Source organism: Lycorma delicatula, chromosome 9 (assembly GCF_047948215.1).
Source record: "Lycorma delicatula isolate Av1 chromosome 9, ASM4794821v1, whole genome shotgun sequence".
Classification (NCBI taxonomy): domain Eukaryota; kingdom Metazoa; phylum Arthropoda; class Insecta; order Hemiptera; family Fulgoridae; genus Lycorma; species Lycorma delicatula.
The window spans coordinates 81,969,051-81,994,449 of record NC_134463.1 but is presented as its reverse complement, the minus strand read 5'-3'; the positions used below and the strand labels follow the sequence as shown (position 1 = coordinate 81,994,449).

The window sequence follows — 25,399 nt, the reverse complement described above, 5'->3', positions numbered from 1 at the left end:
TTTCAACAAAATTCATAATACCGTAATATAACCCTGCCGGTGAAGTAAACTCCGGATATCAAATTGAAATTTATTTACAAAATTGTTAATTACATAATAATATTATTGTATAATAATTTTAATACTCAAAGTTTCTAGTATGATGATGAAAATTTGTACTTAACAGTTCTTAATGTCTAATGATTAATTATGAACCGATACATAAATTTTCAAAAATCTATTTACCGCTATGTTCGTATCGCTGTATCTTAATTATTTAAAACAGATTTCGAGAGAAAAGTAAAAATCAAATGAATCACTATATTTTCATACCTTTTCTATAAATAAATTTCTAATGATAGTAATATAATTACTCTAATTGGCTAGATTCTTTTATTAATTAATAATGGTTTAATGAGAATGAACAATGAGGTCTATCAATGGTCCAGATAATTTTTCTAAATATTATATAGTAACATTTAATAAAGAAAAAACTGTAGTGCTTGGAAAGACGAACAAAATTTGTTCTAAGTTTTTTCATCCGACGCATATTTCTCGAGGTATACGGAAAAACTGATCTTTTGCAACTTTAACCGTACCTAGGGACCCGTAGTCCCGAGTTACGTGTCTGCCCGTCGGGATTTGAGATACTCTCGGTACCCTCCACTATCTCCAATATAATATATCCATCTACACGATTGATGGAAAAACCGTACCTAGTTATCCGACTATTAGATCTGTTATTGTAGCGGTAGATAAGCAGCTAATTAAACTGCATGGCTTTATACCTATAAACTAAAAATTAAAATTTGACTAATCTTTGAAGAATGAGTAGTACTAATACTACTAAGTGCTAACACTTACTGTAGTGAAATTCGCAGCTGTATACCTCGCCCATCCCTCTGCATTACCCTATATGTTAGCAGTTACCCCATATGTTTAATTATATAATAATGGAGAACTATGTTCTGAGTGTATCTCAGTAAACCTCCATAAACTGTTTATGGAGTTTATATTCTCTTCTTATTTAATATAATAAAAAGATATTCACGAAATAAGTAGAAAAATATCTATTTATCCTTAACAAAAGGAATTTTCACTTACATATTTGTGAAAAGTTATAATTGTAGTCTTAAGTTGAGCAAAAGATAAAACCATACATCCTGATTATTTTATATATAAAAAAATAATTGAACAAAAGAACCAATACGAAATAGTTACCACTGTCATACATTTTCAAAAGATGTAAGGTGTATAAAATCAAAAAAAAATATTTGTTGATGACAATCGATAAAATTTATAATAATAAAATATAAAATTAAAATAAATATAAAAATGTTATGGTTGAATGAGTTTATGTATGTGTGTGTGTGTGTGTGTGTGTGTGTGTGTGTGTGTGTGTGTGTGTGTGTGTGTGTGTGTGTGTGTGTGTGTGTGTGTGTGTTGTGTTGTGTTGTGTGCTCGTGGGGAGGGTGCTTGGTTCTAAAATCGAGTTTTGGATATGTAAATTAAATCTTAATTCAATTTTGTGAATTCTCTGTACTTAAAATTCCATTAACTTCATGAAAACCTAATCCTTTTTTTGTTGCATGAATTTCTACGATCATCAGTAAGCTAAGCCAAACCAATAAAAGTAAGCTAAGCCAATAAAAAAAATCATTTTTTCAGTTAAAAAAGAAAAATAATAATATTTATATTTCTCTAGAAATAGAGACTAATTTTAGCAAACTAATAAATATATATATATACACACACACACGAGTGTGTTTGTGATATTCACGTATTTCATTTATACGAGTCAATAATGACTCGTATTTCACTTGTGACAATCCAAAAAATTGTAAACTAATAAAGTAAAGAAAAATGTAAATAAATAAATATAAAATGTTATAATGAAATATAAATGTTCGAACATATAAATGTAGGCAATGACATTAATATAACTCAACGATTACATTTTTTATTAACAAAATGTGATTTTTTTTTCTAAATTATAATTATGACAAATGTCTAACAACCCTATCCTTAAAGAAAAAATAGATCTCAAAAATGTAATTAACTAATTATAACAAAAAAGCACGTTAAAGTTAAGATTCGAAAATATTTGACTACAGATAAACAAGCATCAAATTTCACGGAAATGATTTGATATTGTCAGTTCATCTCCCATTCTCTACTAAGGTCTTCATATTTCTTGATTACTGATCACTGCTCAGTAACGAGTAGAAAATCCGGAGCAGAACAGATGTTGGTGACAGTTCAAAAGATTTCTATTTTCATCTTCAACAACATTTAGATATTACACTCAAAGAAATATTAGTTTAGGAATAGTTTAATTTGTATTTTTTCTCTTCATTAAAATATAGGAAAAAGATATTAATATTATTTCTATATTTAGTTTTATAAAATAACGACAGAAAAAATTATTTTTATAACTGTAATGATTGGAATTAAATTTGTATACACAATTATTACCTGAATCCAGAAGGGTAGATAAAATCCCGAACAGCATAGTATTGCAGCCGCCAGTGATAGCACAGCCCAAAGAACTCCGACCCCTGTTAATGAGGTTGCCATTCCCTGTAAAATAATATAAAATAAAAATAAATAGTAATGCAAAAAATATTAATAAATTATGTTAAATCTCTATTCTTAATTTGGGATTCCAAGAAAAAAAATTAATTTCGTTTAAATAATTACCAGCTTTTCCTGAATGAAAGTTTAAAAAAGTGAGTAAAGATGCTGTTGAGCCCACCCAATAGTTTAATAGAAATATTAAAAATATATATGAAAAATAAAATTTTATTTATATGTATTTTATATAAATTATATATTATATTATATATTATAAATTATTATATTATATTTTATTCATATATATTTTATATATTTTCATACGGGGAAGGGTTTGCTGTTTGCACAGACACATACCCTCTCCACTCCTCTTATGAAAAGACACAATATATGAACCCAAAATCAACTGGAAAATTCCCGCTGCAAACACAGTATGGCAAAATCTCATAATCACCCCACTTCAAGTAATTGGGAGAAACCATCTAACCCACGGGACTGAATACAATATCCAACACAGAAATAATACTCAAACTGCAAAAGGCGTACAGGTTACATGGAATCATTATAACTAAAGGGCCGTGTCTCGAAATACGAAACTACTACATTACAACACAGCTGTCTTGCCGGAGGCCTTTTATGCAGTAGAAACTACAGTAATCAGAGGAATGACCAAAATTCATGAAATCGAAACGCAAGAGCGGAAAATCCTCAGGAAAATCCACGGTGCGGACCTCAAAGACTGAATCAAATAACTCACAAAGAAATTTTATGAAAACACAGACTCCATCACCGACAAGTTTAGGAAAAGGCGTCTGCAATTCTACGAACACTTATGCAGGATGGGTAAAGATAGACTCGCTAAGAAAACTTTCAACATCGTCAAATCAAGTTAAAGTCCATTTGTTTGGATGAAAAAAACACAAGACGACTTGGAACCACTGAACATCTCAGAAGAAGAAATCATGGACAGAAGTAAGTTAAGCGATAAAATTAGAAATAAGAAAATTGAACAAGAGCGAAAAAGTGAAACGATAGGAAGAAGATGGACGAAGGAGTGGAAGAAGAAACATAGTAAACGGATGAAGAGGTTTTGGGAAAGAGAAAAAGGAAGTAAAGCCATGATCGGCTCAAGTTCATGCGCTCTACGAACGGGGAATAATCGGAAATAATAATAATAATAAATAATATATAAAATTCATATATATTTGTTTTAATATTTTATATATTTTGTTTTAAGTTTCACGCTTTTCTAAATTTGAATCTATCAACTTAAATATTACAAAAATATATTTTAAATAATGAACATTTAATAATTATATTTTTTATAATTAGTTTTTAATAAAATTTTAAAGTAATATTACGTAAATTACTATCAAATAGTTGTGTTTTTATATATATTTCAAAATCAATAACTGAAGTGAAGCAAAAAAAAATTAGTAAAATAAAAATAACGTATATATTGAGATAAAATATCATAATACGAGTATATCAATAGTATGTAATTCTAGTTTCTTATTTATTTTTTTAAGATTATAAAAGAAAAAATAGACTTAAAATGTACACACAGAAGTAAGAAATACTGTAAAAAAAATCTTCCATTATCTGTTTTCCCCAATTAGGAGCTAAAATTGTTTTTTTTAACACAATTATATGCAGAATAATATTTTATAAAAGTGAAAAATGAACAATAGTAAAGTCAGAAAGGCTAAGAATAAAGAAAGATTTTTAAAATGTTCTGTTATAGATGATGAATACTGATAAAATACTGGTAAATAATTGTTAAAATATGAATTAAAGAAAAGAAAAAAAAAATAATTGTACGGAATCGTCTGTTTTTTTGAGCAATTTATTTTTTTACAATCGCTCGCCAAAAGGAATGCGACCAAAGTAAAATTGTTTGGCTACGAGTAGTAACGTGTCAAAAGACACGTTAATCACCTAAAAAAGCCCACCTCAAATACAAAATTAATAATATTCATCGCATCTCATGATACAAACAAAGCAAATTAGTTAATAAAAACAAAAATAACAGATAATAAATAGTAAAATCAGATAAAAATAGCATAGATTCTAAAAGTTTAAACGATATTTAATATAATTACCACTGTAAAATTATGGGCCACGCACTCCAATGAATATCCGTGCCCTCACAATCAGCGAGGTCCAGTATATATAGCCTTTTCAAATCGTCTTACTTCCTCACCATTGTCAATTAAATTCAGAACCAGATGATTCAAGTGCTTGTCCAGATTTGATATGTAGTCCCTGCTAGTTTTCCATACCTCCTCACGAACACGTAGCACCTCAAAATACCTGTGCGCCTCATAGTTTCTAGCGAACCATGGAACTCCTGAAACCATCCTCAGCAACTTGTTTTGAAACAGTTCGATGATTTCAACGTTACTATTACAAATAATCTCTCGTTCTTATGCACCATACATCCCTAGTAGTTTCACGAAAATCTTATACAACAATTTATTCGTCAAGGACACATGAAATCGTCTACCAAGGAGCCATTACATTCGTGAAAGTTTAGCATTCAGTTGCTTCCTCTCCTCTGTGACGTGATATCCATGTCAATCGACGATATAGATATAACACTAGGTACCGTACCTTGTCCGCGTCAGGGTTGAATTACTCTTTCTCATGGTAAATATCACGTGAGTCGATTTAGCAGGATCGATTTTTATCCTCCATCTACGTAGTCATTCTTTGATAAGGTCGAATGCAACTTGCAATTTTCCCGAGGCAAGGTCGGCATCAACTACTGCCAAATCGTTGTGCCGTCTGGAACATCAGAGTACTAGGAAGGTCTGCTGTGTATAACAAATACAGAATCGGACCTAAAACAGAACTCTGTGGAAGATAGACTCCGTGAAGATAGGACTCTGTGGAAGAACTCCTGATAGATAGATAGACTGCCTATGTAGACAGATCCATGGTTATATTTGCCTTAAGAAAACCACCCATCTCGGTAACTAAATAACACAAGATATACCGTTTAACGTAGACTTGACTTATACTAGTTTAAAACGGAGTTACAAAGAAAACTTTCTTGAATCCTTGTAGAACGACTGGGAAGGATGCTTAACAGAATTCCTTTCTTTCTAGGCACCGATTGATCACAATAACAATTCTGTGGGCTTGCTCGTATCTGATCAGAGATAACGTTACCCTTCTCTAACACTGGCCATAATCTTTGAAGGAACAGCCTTTCCAAGACCTTCAAAAAAGCAAGTTCACAGGCCAGTATGAAGACAAGTAATTTATGTTTATTAAGCTACAAAACCGTAGTGACCTGCGATACTTTCATTCCGATAGAAACCATGTGCTCCGAAGGATCGCATTGAACAGATGAGTAATATAAAACAAGATTTACAACAGATTAAACCAGATGAACAACATTTTACCTTTCACCAAATTAAATCTTAGGGCCTTCTTCGTGTATTTAATCTACTAATTTCTCGCGATACTTATGCAGCCGTAACGAGTTTCAATGGAAACTATAGAGGAAGCGGGCTATTCAGGAATTTACATTTCTAAAATCAACATTTTCGGTATCGTGTAACTTGAACACATTGTATAGATATGCGGAAAACAGTTCCGCCTTTTGGCTGTCGCTGCAGATCCATCCATTAATCGATCTTATAGGTGGAGATGGTCCCAACAAATGTTATAACTTTTACGAGGGGGATAACCCTTCGAATCTTTAAATGTTTGGTTTCTGATTGTTTTCAACAACCTCTTAAGTTAGCGGGTAGACCTGTTAAGAGCAGTTCTGTCCTCAGGATGGAATTTTTTAAATATGAAAAATAATTTAGTTGAGCGATTCTTTAGATATCCACTGTTTGGTGAATTCTATGATAAAACATTCTGTACATGTAATACATACATCACAATATATAAATTAAGTTACGAAGGTACTTCTGCAATTTAAAAATTAAAGAAAAAAAAATGAGGACAAGAAATTCGAAATAAATTAATTTCAAATCTTTTTATTTATTTTTTTTTAAAGATAAATATTATTTATTAATATTAAAAATGTACAAACCTAACTGAAAAATTACTATACTAACCGTCATTTTCTTTATTTAGCTAAAACAAAAGCCTACGAGATTTTTTTTTGGTTTGGGTGTGAGCATTGGAACAGTGTTAAGAATAAAGTAGAGGGGTCCTCGTTGATTTTCTAGATCTTTGATATTTCTATGGTTAGATGGGAAATAACTACTCATAAACCTCTTTATTATTGTTTACTATAAGTGGCTGCCAAAAATCCTAACCTGGAGTGATTATCGGGTAAAATCGAACCTCCTAATATTTCCCAATCTAATACATTTACCCAGATCTTTAACGATTAATAAAATTTGCTTGATTTATTCTATAATTTTACTTCGGCTTTATTTTTTACCTTCAAAACTTTCTTTCCTTACGCTTAAAACAAAACTTGAAAAACTTTCCTGCAGATTTTTGTTTTCTCCAAGTCATCTTAAAATCTACTGAAACATTATAAAGCTAATTAATTTTCAAACTTTTTCTACGAACTACGTTTTAAAGTTCTCTACTGCTTATATTTCTCAATTTTCAGTTGCTTATACGAGTATTTTTTCTAGTACAAACAATACAACCGTAAAAAAAAATTCTTTTTAAATCTTTATAACTCTTAAACTTAATACACTTAAATTTTTTCTTGGATAAAAATACGAGTACGTGCCAACTTTCACTTAATGTCTTTTTTACAACGTCCCCACGTTCGTCATTTTACTATCCAAAGTAAAGAATACTTAATTTCTACTATAAAAATACCCTCCCTATTTTAATTACTATTTAACTCGATTTTTTTATAACATTTAATTTTACTTACTTTTATTAGATTAATTATTTATTTTGAAATTAAATCTCTCCTTTTATGAATTAATTCATACAGTTCAGTATTTCTTCTACACCTAACAATTTTTTTTTATAATTTAGTAAAAAATATCGTCATCATGAAATTTTTATATTTTTCCGGCGATTTTTACTTCGTTATCGCTTTCAAATTGCTCTCCTTTTTTCTCCCGTCATCAAACAAAAGCGTACATTTCAAATATTTAATAGTATTATAATTAAAGTTGAATTATATAGCATGAATTAATTATTTCATTTTATATAACAGTTATTCGTTATATAAATTACATCATAAATTAATATTTTAATTAATATTGCTACAACAATTTTCTTTGGTTCTGGATTAATCAATATATGTAAAATTTAATGTCAATTAAATTTTGGGGCGAGAAATAATTTGACTCAATCTGTAAAATTAATAATTCAATAAATAGATCAGAGGTACATCACGGACTTTACGAACTTAATAATATTACAATAACTTCTAATAAATCATGTAATCATGGATCATAAATCTTTCAAACTTCAATAAATTATTAGGTTTAATGTTACGGAAATTTATTATTAATTACATTTATGTTATTAGATTAAAATGTTAAATTAGATGGCTCATTGAAATCAATAATGTACACGTACTTGCCTGCTACATCAAAGTTTCTGGGTTTCATTCCCGGTTAAGATTTGGGAAATTTTTAAAGAGTCAACCTCAACAAAAACCTTATTAGTTATAATTAAAAATACTACCACCACCACCATGGTTTAAAAAAAAAAAAAAAAAATTTTCCAGTTCATCCACCACGTTAGGAGTAAATTAAATCAATAATTTCTTATATGTTCCGAGTTCTTTTCTTTTTTGTCAGTAAGCCAGTATTTCGGTGATTTATCCACATTTTGACTTCGGCTTCTACTGGAATCTTCAGTTTTGATTACTTCCTTGTACAACGTATAAAGAAGTATTGTAATCGAGAAAAAAATTACGGTTTTCAGATTTCAACGGAAATATCCATTTTGACCATCCCCGAATCCATTTTAACTAGTTTCGGCGTGACGTCTGTACGGATCTCGCATAACTCAAAAACGATTAACCGTAGAATGTTGAAATTTTGGATTTGGGACTGTTGTGCACCTCCCCTTTTGATTGCAATCGACTAGACCAAAAGTGTACAAAAAAGTTGGGAATCCAAAAGAATTGAATTTTGAACTTTTTATTAACTGCAGTAATAAGCCCTCATTGAGAGCTTTTCAACGATATATCTATCATAAGTTTTACTTATTTTTTCAAGGGTTCTACAGTTATAGCCATATAAAATGTTAATTAATGAAATATTTGGATCTTACAAGGAAGGCACATCGGTTATAATCCGACTTCATTTCCTTTTTTTTTAACTTTTTTTTAAATTTAACTATATTAATTTATTAATAATTATTAAGCTCCGATTGTAAAAAAAAATTACAATAATTAATAATTCAATAACAAAAAAAGGAAAAAAATAAAAAAATATGTAATAAAAATACAAAATAATTAAATAGGTGTACAAGGAAGTCATGTGGTGTCCAGATCTTTTTTATTAATATCTTCATTACTTGATTTCAGTCTTTAATGGTTTCTTCTGTTATAATTAGTTCTGATGGCTTTTCTTAAATCACTTTGAAGGATTTGCTCTTTGTTTTTCTAGAACTGAGAGATTTAAAGATCTGTTTTATGAACTTGTTATTCATTCATTCAGAAGCTAATTATTCGTTTTTCGTTATGTCATTAAGTCTTTCTTTCTGTAAGATGGAATAAGTTAATAAGCTAATAATGGAATTAGTTTAAGTTTATTATATTTAAAATTTCGGATTTAATATTTTTTCTTTCTTTTCTAGATTATCCATTATTTCTTTGTTATTCATTGCTAACGTTTCCGATACAAGTCGTCAAACTTTACTACTATGAGTGACTTGTATGTATCTTAATTGAAATGGAATGCGAGTTTCATCTTTGTTTCTGGATCGATTCCGTGCCCTTCTAGCGAGTTCCTAATGATTCATTCTCCTAAATATTTAAAATGTATTTTGGTGTTTTTAATTTGGTTACGAATTTAGTTTTGTCGAAGGAAGTCACATTAGCCGCGATAAAATTATTTCAAAAATAATAAGTTATTACTAACCAGATCGCATTTAAAATAATACAATATTGGATTTTAATAAAATATATATTAAAATACTTTTATTTTATTTTTATTTATTTTTTTTTTTGCGTTAGGCACCACGTAAATATAATTTCTTCTGGTTTCTTTTTCTTTTCTCTCAATCCTTTTATTCTTTACGCGTCTTTGGTAGTCTTTCTCCTCTTTCAACTATTTCAGTTTGGTGTAATTCTTTTACTTCCTCATCGTTTCAAACTCAACTTCGTGTATTTTTTGTCTGGATCGCTTTCTATTTTTCATTTCCTATTCATGGTTCCCTAAATTCTGTAATTCCTTCTTGATGTGTTATAGAGAGCAATCCATGAGTTCCCAGAGTTTAATGAATATTTTTTTGTTTAGTCTGTTCGTTCACTCGGTATACATGGCACAGGAACCTCAGTCGTCTCCTTTTTACCACTTTTTTCATATTCTGTACTTTTTTCACACAGTTCTTGATTGAATTTCAGGTTATATTGTTCTGTTGTTTAATTGGAGCCAAGGATTGCTCTTCACTCTATTTTTTTTTAAAGCAAGCTTGTGTGACCGAAATAGTTATTAAAAGGTTAATTGTTTCAAAAGTTTTTAATTTTTGTTTTATTCTTCTTAATTTTTTTTTCTTGATACACTCAAGTGTAATTGGGTATCTTTTGTTATGCGTTTTGTTTGTTTTGGGTTTTCTTGTTTGAATATGATAACAAGTACAACCTTTGAAAGAAATAAAATACATTATTTTAAAGGTTAAATTGATATGATAGGGGCTGGATGATGTGAATACATTTAATAATAATATTGTTAAACATTAAAATCAACATTTATTTTTTTTATTTCAAAAAACGTACTTGTAAGTAGCTTTTTATTCTACACGAAAAAAATTAAAAATATCTCTCTGAAATTTGGTATTTTAGAAAATAAATAAATAAATTACTTTCCTAATATAACAAATATAATATACCTTTTAGTAATGCTAGAAAACTTTATGTCATACCTTTAAAAGTATGAGATAAATAAAAAAAGTAAATTGTAATTTTTTTTAAGTAAAATACAAATCGCAAAAATTGTGTGAGAAAAATACGTAACCTTGAAAACGTGCACTATATATATTTTTTTCGGTTTATGATATCACTACATAAGCTTGAAGCTTTTGAGCAAGATATGGAAGTGGAATTTTTTTAGCGTATGAGAAATAACAAGCCTGACCGGGATTCGAACCCGGGAACCTCCAAATGATAGGCCGAGACGCTACCTACTACTCAGCCATGGAGGTAGACAAAATTGTAATTTTAATTATTGATTCAACGAACTTAAACAAATTCTTTTTAAAAGAACCATAAAGTGTACCTAACAATTACATATAAAGTTAGATAACAACGCTTAGCGTTATTAAGGTTATTAATTTTAAATAATTTATAAAAGTTGTAATAATTAATAATTAAATTGCAAAAAATAAAAATATATACTTTTTTAAATGTTGAGTAAGAACAATATTTCATTTATATTACAATACGTTAAAAATAAAATGTCTGAGCAGAATATAAACACAACTAGCCAGAAGCAATACTTATAAAAATAGTGCTGCCAAAAATTTTCGTCACGTATCTGAACAAATATATATCCCAGTATGAATCTTTATTATAAAACACATATTAAAGCATCTTAAAACAGTTGAAAATATGATACAGATTTGTATTGTTATTTATATAACGTAATAAATAATTCATGATATGAATCACAGTAATGCATATTAAGCAAGAAAAAAAACGGAATGAAACACCAAATTAACTTATATAATAACCAGTGGCGGTTCATAGCTAAAAGTAGTGGGGCTGCTGCTCCAGAAACGTTTTTTCTGGGCCATGATTAAAGTTTTCTATAAAATAAAAGAACCGAAAAAACCAAATAGCATAACTGGAAGCAGGATAATAATCTAATTCTACACTTTTATCACATTCAAGAATATGGTACACGGTTTAACCAAATAATAAAATGTCAGTACAGATAATTTTTTCTGTGTATATAGAAATTAAGCTCAGTTGGACTAGAGTGTTCTTAAGAGGAAATTTTATTAAGTTATTATCAAATAATAATAGTATTATTTAATAAAATTTCCTCTTAAGAACACTCTAGTTCAACTGAGCTTAATTTCTATATACACAGAAACAAATACATAATTAGTTTTTACTAATTAACTTCTCTTTCGCTCTTCCAACATGTTTTTGGATAGATTTGACAATCAAAGAGCCCCTTGCTTTTCGCCATCCCCTGATCACTACTGAAAAACAAGTAAACCGGTTTCATATTCCTTCCGCCGACTAAACTAGAAAATAGAACGAACAAGGAACGTTCCATACACACGCCGAGTAAAAAAAAAAACTACTTTCCACCAGCACGCCAGGGGTCGGCACTGCGGGAGCGACAGTGCTCTCCTCCCTCACAGCCTCGTGTGCAGCTTCTTATGTGCGCATACGCACAACAGCCAAAGACCACGCCGCTGGAAATGTGAAGCGCACAGTTCCATACAAAGAGGGTGATGGCTATTGACATTAAACTTAAGGATTATATATTGTACAGGTATAAAGAAAGAATTAAAGAAAAAAAGACTCATTATATTAAATTTTATCGATAATACCAAGTAGAAATAGAGTTGCTGCAGTTCCAAAGTGCCTATACGTGAGCCACAGCTGAAATAAGTAATCATATATATATATATGATTACTATATAATATATATAATAATAATAATAATATTATATTATATTAATATATATAATAATATTATATAGTAATCATATATATATTTAGTGAGATAAGTAATCTTGATAAGTGTTTCTTTTTTTTATCTCAAATAAATTTACAACCGGTTTTGTAGATTATAAACCACATGTAAATATCATCACAATAATTACGTTATAAAGAAGTTTCCCTTGAAACATCATAATTAAATACAATCACAACACTGGACATCAAGAGCCAATCAATGGTACCATTAGCATTACGAATAAATCCACTAGGTAAAAGAAAAAGATTGTAACATAAGAACAAATGACATTAGAAACATAAATGATCATAAAAATAACAAATAATTTGATGATGCACAACTTAAGAAGAGAGGCCTCATCCTGAGTATCACTATTAGCTTCCTAGGTCCAATACATATACCTGCTTTAAGCGTCTTACATCTTCCCCATTGTCCAAGAGGTTAACAGCTAGAAAGTTTACGTGATCGTTAAGTCTAATTCTTTTCTTAGCTGCAAATCAGTCAACTTCCTTTCGAACACACGTTAACATAAGTACTCGTGAATTTCGTAGTTCTGTACGAACCACGGCGCTTGTGTAATGCAATACACAAATTTATTCTAGAAAAGCAGAATATTCTCTATATTGCTGATGTTCGCCGTATCCCAGAGTTGGATTCCGTATGTGAAAACCGGTTTTAGAATTACTTTATAAAATTGTAACTTGTTAGATAGTGATAGTTGTAATTTTCTGCCTATTAACCAGTATAGTTCCTTAAATTTGATATCTATCCGTTTCTTTTTTTCTTTAATGTGATCCTTCCATATTAGATGACAATCTAGGTGAATACTTAACGTACTTTCAGCTCGCGGAATGTAACCTCAATCTAAATGGATTCCTGGGCATTCATCTCATCGCGAATGTCATGCGAGTCGATTTTGCTTGACTGAGTTTTATTTTTAATTTCTTCAACCATTCGGCTACAAGGTTTAACCCAGATATCATCTTAGTCGAGACTTCAGTTGGATCATCATCGACAGCTACAATTGACATGTCGTCGGGAAAAATGAAATAGTGGTATTCTGTGTGATCTCCAATGAAGATCGAGTAGAGGATAAGCCCCAAAACTGAGCCCTGAGGAATACCCGAGGAAGCACCAAAAAATTCAGATAACACACCGTTGTACTTAATATGCTTCTTGATAAGTGAATTTCAAACATGTAATTTAAGTTTTCATGACAATATTGAACGGGAAAAATAATTATAAAAGTTATAATCGTGAAGATTATAATAAAAAAAAAATTGAAATAAATAAATGTCGTTACGATAACATAATATTTCTGATATTTTCCAAGTATATCTTTCACAATAAATTCAAGAAAATTGACACAGCAGTAATAATATCTGTATATTTAAGACGCTTATTAATGGTAAGAGGAATAGGATCTTTCTCGAAAGCGGCAGATTCCTTAATTTTCATTTTCTAAATTACTAATACCGTAATGTATATTATTTATGGATAAAATAATAATATACAATATTAAATTACACATGTTTATCTTTTCTATCGTACTAATTAAATTTCAATGCATTCTTAACTTAATACTGTTACATCGCTAGCTGTGTACAAGTCAGTGTAATCCATTATTTCAATCATGTACTGCTGTGCTTTGTAAGTATTCGTTATTTTCATCCATGTTTGATTTACTTAACCCGTGAGATGCCAGATAAACAACACGCTGTTCGTTTTTTGCAAACTAAAGAAATTTTATATAATTCTAGATTTTGCGTACAGTCATGAAATGTTCTCTTTTATTAAGCGACAGGGAAGATAAATGGTGTTGTACAAAAGCGAGTTGTTACAATTCTGCTCGTTTAAGAAGCGATACGTGTCTGAAGTTCAGCAAATTGAATTTGGAAGTTGTATTTTATTTTCTGTACGCAAAGAGTAAGAAGTATACCAATTTTAGTTTTGAAACGAAGAATTTGGTATGGATAGTGCAGTTGTAACCGACTGGAAAACTTTGTAAGCGACTTGTGTGCGGGAATGTTACACAGTACTCAGTAATAATGGGCGGGAATGACCCGAACGTGGTAATAGACGAATCTATTTTCTTTCAAGACAAAATTATACTGTGGTGACGGTTTATCTTCAGCAGTGGGTGTTTGCGGGAATTTGCAGAGAAACAAAATGATGTTTCGTATGAACCGTCCCGGATCGATTGAAAGAGACGTTAATAAGTGTTATAAAGGAGTGTATTACACGTCTTACGAACATTATTTCTGATTGTTGGTGTAGCTCCCTACGCCAACAATCAGAATTAGATAACAATTAGAACAATAACCAAAACAGGAACAGGACAACAATCAGAATTTTATAAATGATATATCTAATCTACAAGGTTACAATTTTACACAATAAACAGTTAATCACTTGGTTAAGTTTCGAAATCCAATTACCGGAGCGTATAAAAACAGAGTGGAGAGTTTATTGGTAACAGCGAAACAACGGAATCAAAAGTACTGTGGTACACCCATATTTACGCTAGATTGCTATTTATGAGAATTCATGTGGCGCCAAAGTGACATCTACAGGGACCCGTTTGATGAAATTCTATAAGATATCGCCATGTTTTAAATTTAGCAAGTGAATATAAGTAAGACTTATTTTTTTAAATTTTAATAAAAATTTAGGAAATGTGTCCGCTTTCGAAAGAAGACCCAAAGAATAAATTATAATTCTGCAATCACCAAAAATAGAACATTGGTAGACTTTTAAAAAAAAATTATTGTGATTATATCTTATATATATACTAACGGACCCGACAGATGTTGTCCTGACGCGGCATTATTCTGTAATAAATGCACATACATAAATATAAGTAATTTAATTAAGTTAAAATTAGCAGGAATGGGTTCTAAATTTCATTAAAATGACTATTAGTATGATATTATCATTTTGTGATTGTTGTATTATTGTAATGGATTTATTGATTAATTATGTATAGTATGGTTAATATTTATTTTCACTAAATATTGAGGTGTCCGATGAAAATTGAATTAAAAAATCGAAACGTCATAAAATTAATGATTAGTGTAACTAACAAATTTTCATCCACATTACTACTAATTTTCACTTAACATCATTCTAAAAAAGTACCTCCTACATATTTTTATTTTATTTAATAATTTTGATGTTTCATAACCATGTAACAGCTTAATTAATCAATTAATAAAAAAATTAAAGCACTGTAAAAAAGCAACGTAGTTAAAATTTTAGTAGAAATTTTTATCATTTTTCTCATTCTTTATTTTAACATCTATTTTAACAAATTTTAGATAATTGTAAATTAAAAATAATTTTAGAAAACTTTTTATAAAATTAATCACCTAAAACATTATAAATTCAATTTTTTAAATATACTTTAAACTATATTATAAGTAACTTATATTTTAATTTTATAAATGTTATAATTTATTTTACAAACGTAAATTTTTATTTTCAAAGACCCGTTCAATACTTCATAAGTTGCATAGAATCAAATGAGAACTGACAATTTAAATTTGTAGGTTAAGTTGATTGTTATTGAATGCACGTGTATACATCATGAAAAATCAAGTAAAATACTCACTTCAATACTGCACCTTACAAATTTGCAATGTACATTTTTAAATTAAACTTTAAAACGTTATTTCAATAAATAATAATATAATATAATATTCTCAATAAGCGCGAAATTATAGCAGACTCGGCAATGCTTCGCTATTGCTAGATCCGAGTATACATACAGATTAAATGACAACAATTGAAAGTTTCATAAAACCTTAAAAAACTGAACATTAGCAATTTAACAAAATTTAACCTTTCACTTTATAAATGTCAGAATGTAAATAAATCCAAATGGCAAAACAACAGCACTACCTATCGGATTTAATTCACACCACACTCTAATAACAGTATTCGGTGGAAAATAATTTTTTTAACGAAAAGTGTTGTGGCTGCAAAATCATTACAATTAATACTGAACATTAAGAAACTTACAAACCATTACGGAACCTTATAAAATTTCACCTTTAACTTTATAAAATTCAGAATGTAAATAAATCCAATTGTCAGAACAGCACTACCTATCGGATTTAATTCAAACTATTCTCTAAATACGAACTTTAATGTAAGAACAACACTAAGCTACGACGCAAGTAACTGATATGCAAAAAAGCAACAAAATAAAAAAATTCCCAGAATCCGATCGCAGCACTAACTACCGGATTTGACTGATAAACCAAAAATTAAAAAAAAAACTTCTAAAACGCGATCGCAGCTCTGCCTACCGGACCCAATTGTGAACCTTAACCATCTCAAGATCAACAACACATAAATAAATTAAAAAAACATTTTCACTTAAATACTGTACTTTACAAATTTGCACAATGTATATTTTTTAATTACACTTTAAAACGTTATTTCAATAAATAATAATAAAATATAATATTTCTCAATACGCGCACAATTCTAAACGCGATGGCAGTGCTGCCTACTTGTTACTTAATCAGTTGTGATTTTGTTTACATTGGCAACGGCCATACGGGCTCTTTGTGATTGGTCGTTGTGTTTGATAGCGGCCATCTTGCATTGATCTGATTGGTTTTTTTTGTTTACATTTCCATCTGATTTATTAGCCTCTTATTTATTAAAAAACTGTTTTCTCGCGATTTTTTGTAACACAATAATAACACAAAATTACGAAATATTTTTCTCAATTTGATCATAGCTCCAACTGTCAGGACAAACTAAAATTAAAATAGAATATTATTGAATATTCGATACTGCGATAGTAGCGCAGTCTGCCGGATCCAATGTAAAACATTCCAAAATCAACATCTACTTATAAATAAAAAATTAATTAAAAAAGTATTTTCTAGTGGACCAAACTGTGAATCTAAATCATTCTCGAATCCCCTTGAACATACACAAAAAATTTCATCAAAATCGGTCCAGCCGTTTAGGAGGAGTTCAGTGACATACACACGCACACAAGAAATATATATATAAAGATATATATATATATATATATATATATATATATATATATATATATATATAGAGAGAGAGAGAGAGAGAGAGAGAGAGAGAGAGAGTGAGAGAGCCGAAGCCGATAGTCTGTTTTTTCTGTGTTGCAGGATACATTTGTGTTATCCTAGGGGAAATTTTTAAATTATATACTACGGCCCTAGCACTGTTGGGAGTGAAGTTTCAATTAAAGATATTCATTAAAGAATTAATAATTAAAAATTTAATTAATTCCTCTCACAGGTCTGTGTACTTTAGTTACCATAATTACTAATATTTTGTCTTTTCCAATCTAGTTTTTTCCGGTTTCTAAAAAGCCTGAATAATTTAAATTTTATTTATTAGTATTATTCTCACAACCAGGAGGGAACGAATACTGCGAGATCCCATAGCTAGACGGGAAGGCCGAGAGAAACGAGTACTGCGGCCCCGGAACTCGCCTGCGCCGACCTGGGCCAGGGGGATCCTGGTGGCGGAGCCCTTGGCCAGTAAAAATATACATAAACAAAAAAAAATACATTAAATATTTATAAAGGATAGAATAATTTCATAATTGAAATAAAAGGAAATATACAATGTTTTATAAATTTCAATTTTTGGGTACATGTAACTATCATACAGTAAATGTTTTAAAATAAAAATTAACTAAGTGAAAAGATGATATTGTAAAATATGACATTCTCTTAGTTTTACAGTTTAGCGAACATTTTATAGAGATTTATTAGAATTAATTAAAAAATTGTAATTCCTTATTTCTTCCCCATCGCTATCATTTTTATTTATATATAACATTTTTATCATGGTAAGTCCTCTGATAATAAATAACACCTTAGTATTTTATTTTTATAAAAGATAAAATTATGGATGAAATATATTTTGATTACAAACTGTTAATTTAAAATGAACAAATTGATTTAGAGCACTATATATATTATATATATATAGTAATATAAAAAATTCCACTTTTTCCATTATAAATACTATTACGAAGAATAAATTAATACTTGTAATTTATCAGAAATCAATATAACCCAAGTACACTAAATCAACAGAAAGTTTGCCCCTGTCTATATCAACTGAACTGTCGGCTGGCTTTGGTGGACTGGTGAGCGGGGTTTGTTGTACTATCTAACCAGATGACATGTTCCGATTACTAATAACATGACATAAGTGTATATAAAACGCTAGTACACTATAAACAGCACGTAACGAGGGGCAAACTTTCAGCTAGTGTATTTTTTTTTTTAACAGTAAATTAATACATTCATACCACAAAATAATAATAACCTACTGAAGTATTATTAAACAGATCCCTAAATTATATATTTGATAATAATAAGTTAAACGAAAAATTTAATAAAATGTATAGAGCAATAAAAATAGTTATAAAATAAAAATTAATTATCAATAATTAAATTGAAAAAAAAAAACATTTTTTTTTATTCACTTAAATTAAAATACAAACAACTAAATTTCTTCAGTAATATAATTCAAAAGAAATAAAAAAATAAGAAATAAAATTATAATGTTGTAGAGTTTTTAAGAATTAAAATGCAAAAAAAAGAAGTCTACTAGGGATTGACAAATAAAAACTTTAAAAATATTCAATCACTTACATTACAATCATATACAATAATTAAAAGAAACAAATAATACTAATTATTATGATTACATTCTTTCTTTTTTCTGTTTAGCGGAACTACTATAAGGTATTACTTCAAAGGATGATATGTTTGAATGTAAATGACGTGTAATCTTGTATAGTCTCAGATCGACCACTCCTGAGAAGGTTGGTTAATTGAAACCCAACTACCAAACAACACCGGTATCCACGACCTAGTATTCAAATCCGTATAAAAGCAACTACCTTTACTAGGATTTAAACCTTAGAACTCTCGAATTCGAAATCAGTTGATTTGCAATGATGAGTAACCACTAGACCTGATAATATTAAAATATTATTCTGATAAAATTAAAAGAAAATAAACACGCATATTCTTGTTTATAAAACATAACAGTTTTAAAAATCAATAAATGAAAAATGTTAAATCTTCACATTAAAAAAGCTATAAAAGAAATATAATTAATGAACAACAACGATTTTAAAATTTTATTATCTTGATGATGATTATCTTAAGAAAATAATAATATAAATTAAATATTAATCAAAATTTATAATTTATATTAAATATAAATTTAAATTTTAAAAATGATATCAAAATAATAACTACTACGTTATAATTTTTGCAGAATTATTTGTTTTATTTCAACAAGTAAAATATTATTAAACATTTATCTATGGAATTTTAAAATTGTGTATTATTTTTAACAGATTTGAAATATTTAAAAATCTATTATGAAAGCAACGTTCTCTATAAAAGATTCAACGTGAAAAAAAAACGGACAGAACTATTAAGTAAATTTTAATATAAATGCATAACAAAGTATTATATAAATAAATTTACACCTAAACCCTGTCTTCAAATTCCAATTTATACAGAAGTAAAATATTATTTCAGAATGGGACAGTGGTTTAAGAGATTTATGAGAACATTGGCACAAATGTATAAACGAACATTCAACTTAATATATATATATATATATATATATATATATATATATATATAGATATATATAGATATATTATAGAGATTAAGGAAGCTTTATAAACTAAACCTAAGTAATTCCTCGGTACACATTTAGCGTAAATTAAACACAAAACGAATGATTAAGATATCTTCTTTCGGAACGTCCATACAATTATTTGTTCGTTTTTATTGATTTTCTCTTAATATTCATTCAGTAAATATTATATTAACCTGAATTATTATATAAACAATCTATATGTTAACTCGGTGGAATATTTAAAACGTAAATTTAAACAGATTTCTCCACTATTAAGAGATGAATTTAGAAAATTGATTCAATAATCTAAGTTTCCAGAGGGAAAAGATAAAGGTATACACCTGAATAAACGAACGGAAGAAAGGAAAACAACAGCTGAACGAAACAATGAAATTTTTTGGGAAAAGAATAAGAAATCCAAATAATGTAATCGCGATCCTTAGCGGCCAAAACGTAAAAAGGAAATCCAGAAAAGGGTTGAAAAAGTTTTTATTTTTTCTAATATTTCTTTATTTATTTCTGATTATAATAAAGAATACATAATACAGATGTGTTCTTACTACTACGAACTGAAAATTACATCTTTTAAATGTTTCTCATTTTCGACTTCGCACAGACAAGCTCTTCCTACGGCATGTTTCATAACAGCTGTTTGTGAGTAATCTCTACATAAAGTGGCTGGAGTGCCTTAATTTTTGCATGAATGAAGCTCCCTGATACGGCTCCAGGCAATCTAGATGAACCATCAATTTCTTCTTTCTTGAACTGCGCTGATTCCTGTAGACCTCGTCGTCGACTCTGTTCAATGCGGCCTAAGGTCCCTCCCGAGTGGTCTAGAATTCGGAGATCTTCCCCTTGTCTTCCCGACCCGATCATACTGTTTGAGTTCTTGCAGTTGTGGAATTGTCTTGAATTTTTTTTTATAAACACCCTTTCTTTTAGGTTTTCCTACAAAAAGAGGTCAGGGACCATCAGATCTAGATATTGTGGCGGCCAATTCACTGCAAATCTTTTGGAAATTACTCGTTTCCCAAAAATGTTCCATAAAGTTTGCATTGCGGCTTCAACTGTACGGCAAGTAGCTTCGTCTTATTAAAACCACATTCCAGGTCTGTTTTCCCCTAAAGATCATACCAAATTTTAAAGCATTTCCTGATGTCATTCATCTTACTGCGATCACCGCAGTATCACATTGTCATTTTCGAAGAACTGTTTGATGATGCTCTACGATGTTACTCCACAATAAACCATGCGTTTGAGAAGTATATAATTCATGATACTGTATAAATCTTTGATTTTCGGTATTCCAATTCTAAAGTTATACCTATTTACAAAACTCTCGAGTTGAAGTGAGCCTCACTGGACATAATCAGAAAGGTGAGTGATTTTCTTCCATCGCCAATCTTTGAGAACGGATTGCATAATTCAGCCATTGCAGATAACCTGTAGGTTTTTTCTTGCATCAATTAAATTTTATAAGGAAACAAGTGTAAAACGTCAGAAATGCGCTGCAATAACGTACCGGAGATGTGAAGTTGAGTACTCGTCTCCAGGTCGACATCTCTGGTTCTTAATCCACACTTACTAAAAAAAGTTCCATAATCACTTATATCCTATATGACTGTGATCTCCGATACTTGAAAGGTACTCAACCTATACTGAATCCTGTGGTTGGAAACGATTCATTAAGAGAAGAACCAACGATTACGATTAATCTAACGTTAAAATATTGACAGTATGTTTGCCGCGTTCAAAAAATCGAATGTTTATTTTCAAAGTAAAACTGAACTATTTTGGTGCGTTGTAGGGTTATGAATCTTTTTTAGTGAATTTTCAAATTACTGACCACAACTTCCAAAATAAAAAATAAAAAAAAATTAGTAATAAAAAAAAATTATTCCCCCTCCAAACCCTGTCGTGACTTATTGGCCACCCAATATAATAATGAAAAAATATTTTTTCATTTATAAAAAAATAGGTAAAAAAAAAATATAAATTTAATTATATCTAAAACTCCTATAGACAGATTGACTTATTTTTTTCAAAATGAGTCAGTACAATTTAAGTTATATTTATAAAAATTTATAATTTTCTATTCGTGTTATCTTTACAATTGATATAAACATTAATTTTTATTTATCTATATAAATAAAAGACAATCTTCGTTTAGTGTATGCCCTAATAACTCAAAAACCACTAAACCGATTTCGCTGAAAATTTTACAATTTATTATTTGTCCGGATGTGTGCACATATAATTAGTTCCGTAATATTTAATCACAATAAATGCCTGGGGAAGTCAATATTGACATAGACAACGATCGATGTAGACAATGACAATCGATACATATGACGACATTAAATTTAGTAAAAAGAAGTTTATACGTTTAGTTATTTATAAGTATTTACCTCCTTGTACGAAGTAAAGGAAGTATTGTGATCCCGAAGAATTTCGTTTTTCAGATTTTAACTGAAATATCCATTTTGACTAGTTTCGGCGTGACGTCTTTACGTAAGTACGTTTGTATCTCGCACCCTCAAAAACGATTAGGCGTAGAATGTTTAAATTTTGGATTTAGGACTGCTGTAGTATAAAGTTGTACACTGCTACTTTTGATTGCAGTAGACTTGACCAAAAATGTTCAAAAAAAGTCTAAAATCCAACAAAATTGGATTTTGGACTTTTTCTTAACTGCAGTAATAATCCCTCACTGAGAGCTTTCCAACGATTTATCGGAAGTGGCACTTATTTTCATTGGTTCCAGAGTTATAGCCAAATAAAATTTTAATTAATGAAATATAATAATCTTACAAGAGGAAGGCACATCGGTTCGAATTCAACTTAAGCTCCTTTTTTTAATTTAAATATATTAATTTATTAATATCTCTGATATTATAATCTCTGTAAAAAATAATATTAACCTCTGATTGTAAAAAAAAATTACAATAAATTAATTATAATTCAATAATAACAATAAAAAATATGAAAAAAAAAATCTGAAGATATTAGCGAAATAAAATTTTATGTATTTTTAAAAATGAATATATGAAATTATATATAGACATGTGGTGTCCACATCAGATTGTTTTTTTATGATTTATGTACAAGTAGCAGTGATAATGGTAAAGTTTGAACTGTGGAAGACAATTTGGCAATAGCGAAGCATTGCTGAGTCCATTAATAACAAAGTATAAAGGCAAAAGAATTTTTAACAATTTTTTCTAATTGAATTTGTTTTAATTAAAGAAATAAACAACTGAAATCTTAATTTTCTCTTCAATTTAAATAATTAAAACTGGACCAACTTTTTGAAATTTATTTACTAATGTTGGGTTCCATAAAAAAAAACAATAGCATTATAATTACTTGTAGATTACAATAAAACAGCAACACAATTAAGTATTAATCACATTTCTTCTTCAGTGATTTTTTTTTTTAATTCCACATAATGGATTCATTTAGAAAAAAATAATAAACTCACTTTAGAAATGTTTGATCCAACTTGCTTTGAAAATTTTTCCTTTTTTTATTCCTACAGAAAATGAGGATTCAATATTCATTTCAGTTAAATTTTTTTTTTTTTTATGTTTTGCTGGCTGTGAATGAGTTTTAGCGATAAATGTCAAACAATAAAAAACTGTTTTAGGACAAAAAATAATTTTTAAAACAATTTTTTTTCATTATTTAAAACAATAAACATTTTTCAGAATTCTTACTGATAATATTTACCCAGGCATTAAATTATAATTATTATATCAGATTAAATATAAATGTAAAATAAAATTAGAGAAAAAAGTATGACAATTTGAAAATCTAAAAACCTAGAAAAAAGCTGTTTTTAAATAAATACGTAAATAAAAAAAAGAATACTAAAATATTTACAGATAAATAATGGGATACAAAATGTAGGTCATTGGTAAACTATTCAAGCAATAGTTTAAGTATACATTAGCATTATAAACATAAACATTTAAACACTATTAAACACTTCGTACTTAAAACACCGCAAGTAAAACACACTTTAAAATTTCAATATAAAGTCGCTTAATAATTAAAGGAGTCTACATTATTCAACTTTATTGAACCATTATAAAATATGGAAATACATCAAAAGTTTAAATAACTGTATTGTACATTTAATAATTATTAAAATTTTAATTCAGTGAACAACGTACCACAATAAAGATACATAAAAAAAAGTTATTAAATGATAAAATAAACTTAAAACATTATTAAAAACAAATTTAAAAGGACTGGAACAATTGAAAATAATTAATGTTAAAATACAACATTATTACTTTATCACAAAGTGAAGTGTTTATTTATCGTGGGCACAACCACAGTTCGTTTATCTAGCGCTAAAGAGAGAAATATTGGTTTTTATACTACTTTTGTCTATTGAAGAGTAGTACAGTCGTGTTTACGTATGTATATGATTAGATCACATGTTTAATGGTATAAAGTAACAGTTTACCAGAATTAATACAATAAATTAAATATTTATTTATCATGAACAAATTTATTCACATACAATTCTGATAAATTATTTTCTTTTATTCAGTTGAATTGGTGACGAATAAACAATATTAGGTACATATTATTATTATGCATATGACAATAATTTTTTTTTTATTACAGAAATTTTAATGCAATATTTTTAAATGTATATTTCAGTAAAAAAAAAAAAAGTTTATTAATCTATTTTGTCAGGTTAGATTAATTTTATAAGTTTCCATAGCCGCCTAATCTTAATAAAATTATTCTCATAATTTTTTTTTTTTTTTTAAGTACAAATTGAGAAATATAAGTGAGTACATAAAAAAAATCCTAAAAAGAAAAAAATAAAATAGTTTCGAAACAAAAGAAATATGTGCGACTAAAAAAATATTTTTAAAAAATATTAGAAAACAACTGAAACTCTATGGCATAGATTTTTATATACTGAACAGACAAGCAACGGTACGGTAAATAACCGTTTACGCAGTCCGTCCTTTTATGCGATATATTTTCATTACGTCTTACATACAGTACATTGTGTAAATCAAGAGTTATTTTTCCTATAAATTTTCAATGAATTTCACTAAGATTGAATAACAATTTTTTTTTTTATAAATGAAATTTTAAAAATAAAAGGTACAATCTTGTTTTACATGAAATGAAAGGTACTATCCCCCAAGCAATATTTCAAAATTTCTTGTAAGAAAATCCGTTTATGGATTGACATTAGAGACATAATATTATGATTTATAACATATCCCTTTTTTTAGTTCCTACGAGCGGTTTTCAGTTCATAAAATAAATATTTAAAAGCAAACCTCAGTTAAAAAATCTGTAGCGGGCTTCATTCCGTACCGAAGGGCCTGGGG

General features: G+C 28.8%; 1 protein-coding gene across 1 annotated transcript in view; it reads right to left on the bottom strand.

Moving 5' to 3' along the window:
- Positions 1–25,399, bottom strand: part of LOC142330478 (LHFPL tetraspan subfamily member 6 protein-like) — a 641,459-nt gene that overhangs the window by 514,799 nt on the left and 101,261 nt on the right. The window contains exon 2 of the mRNA XM_075375742.1: positions 2,455–2,559. Coding sequence (XP_075231857.1) covers positions 2,455–2,556 — 102 coding nt within the window. The 5' untranslated portion in view covers positions 2,557–2,559. The remainder of the gene's footprint in view (positions 1–2,454; positions 2,560–25,399) is intronic.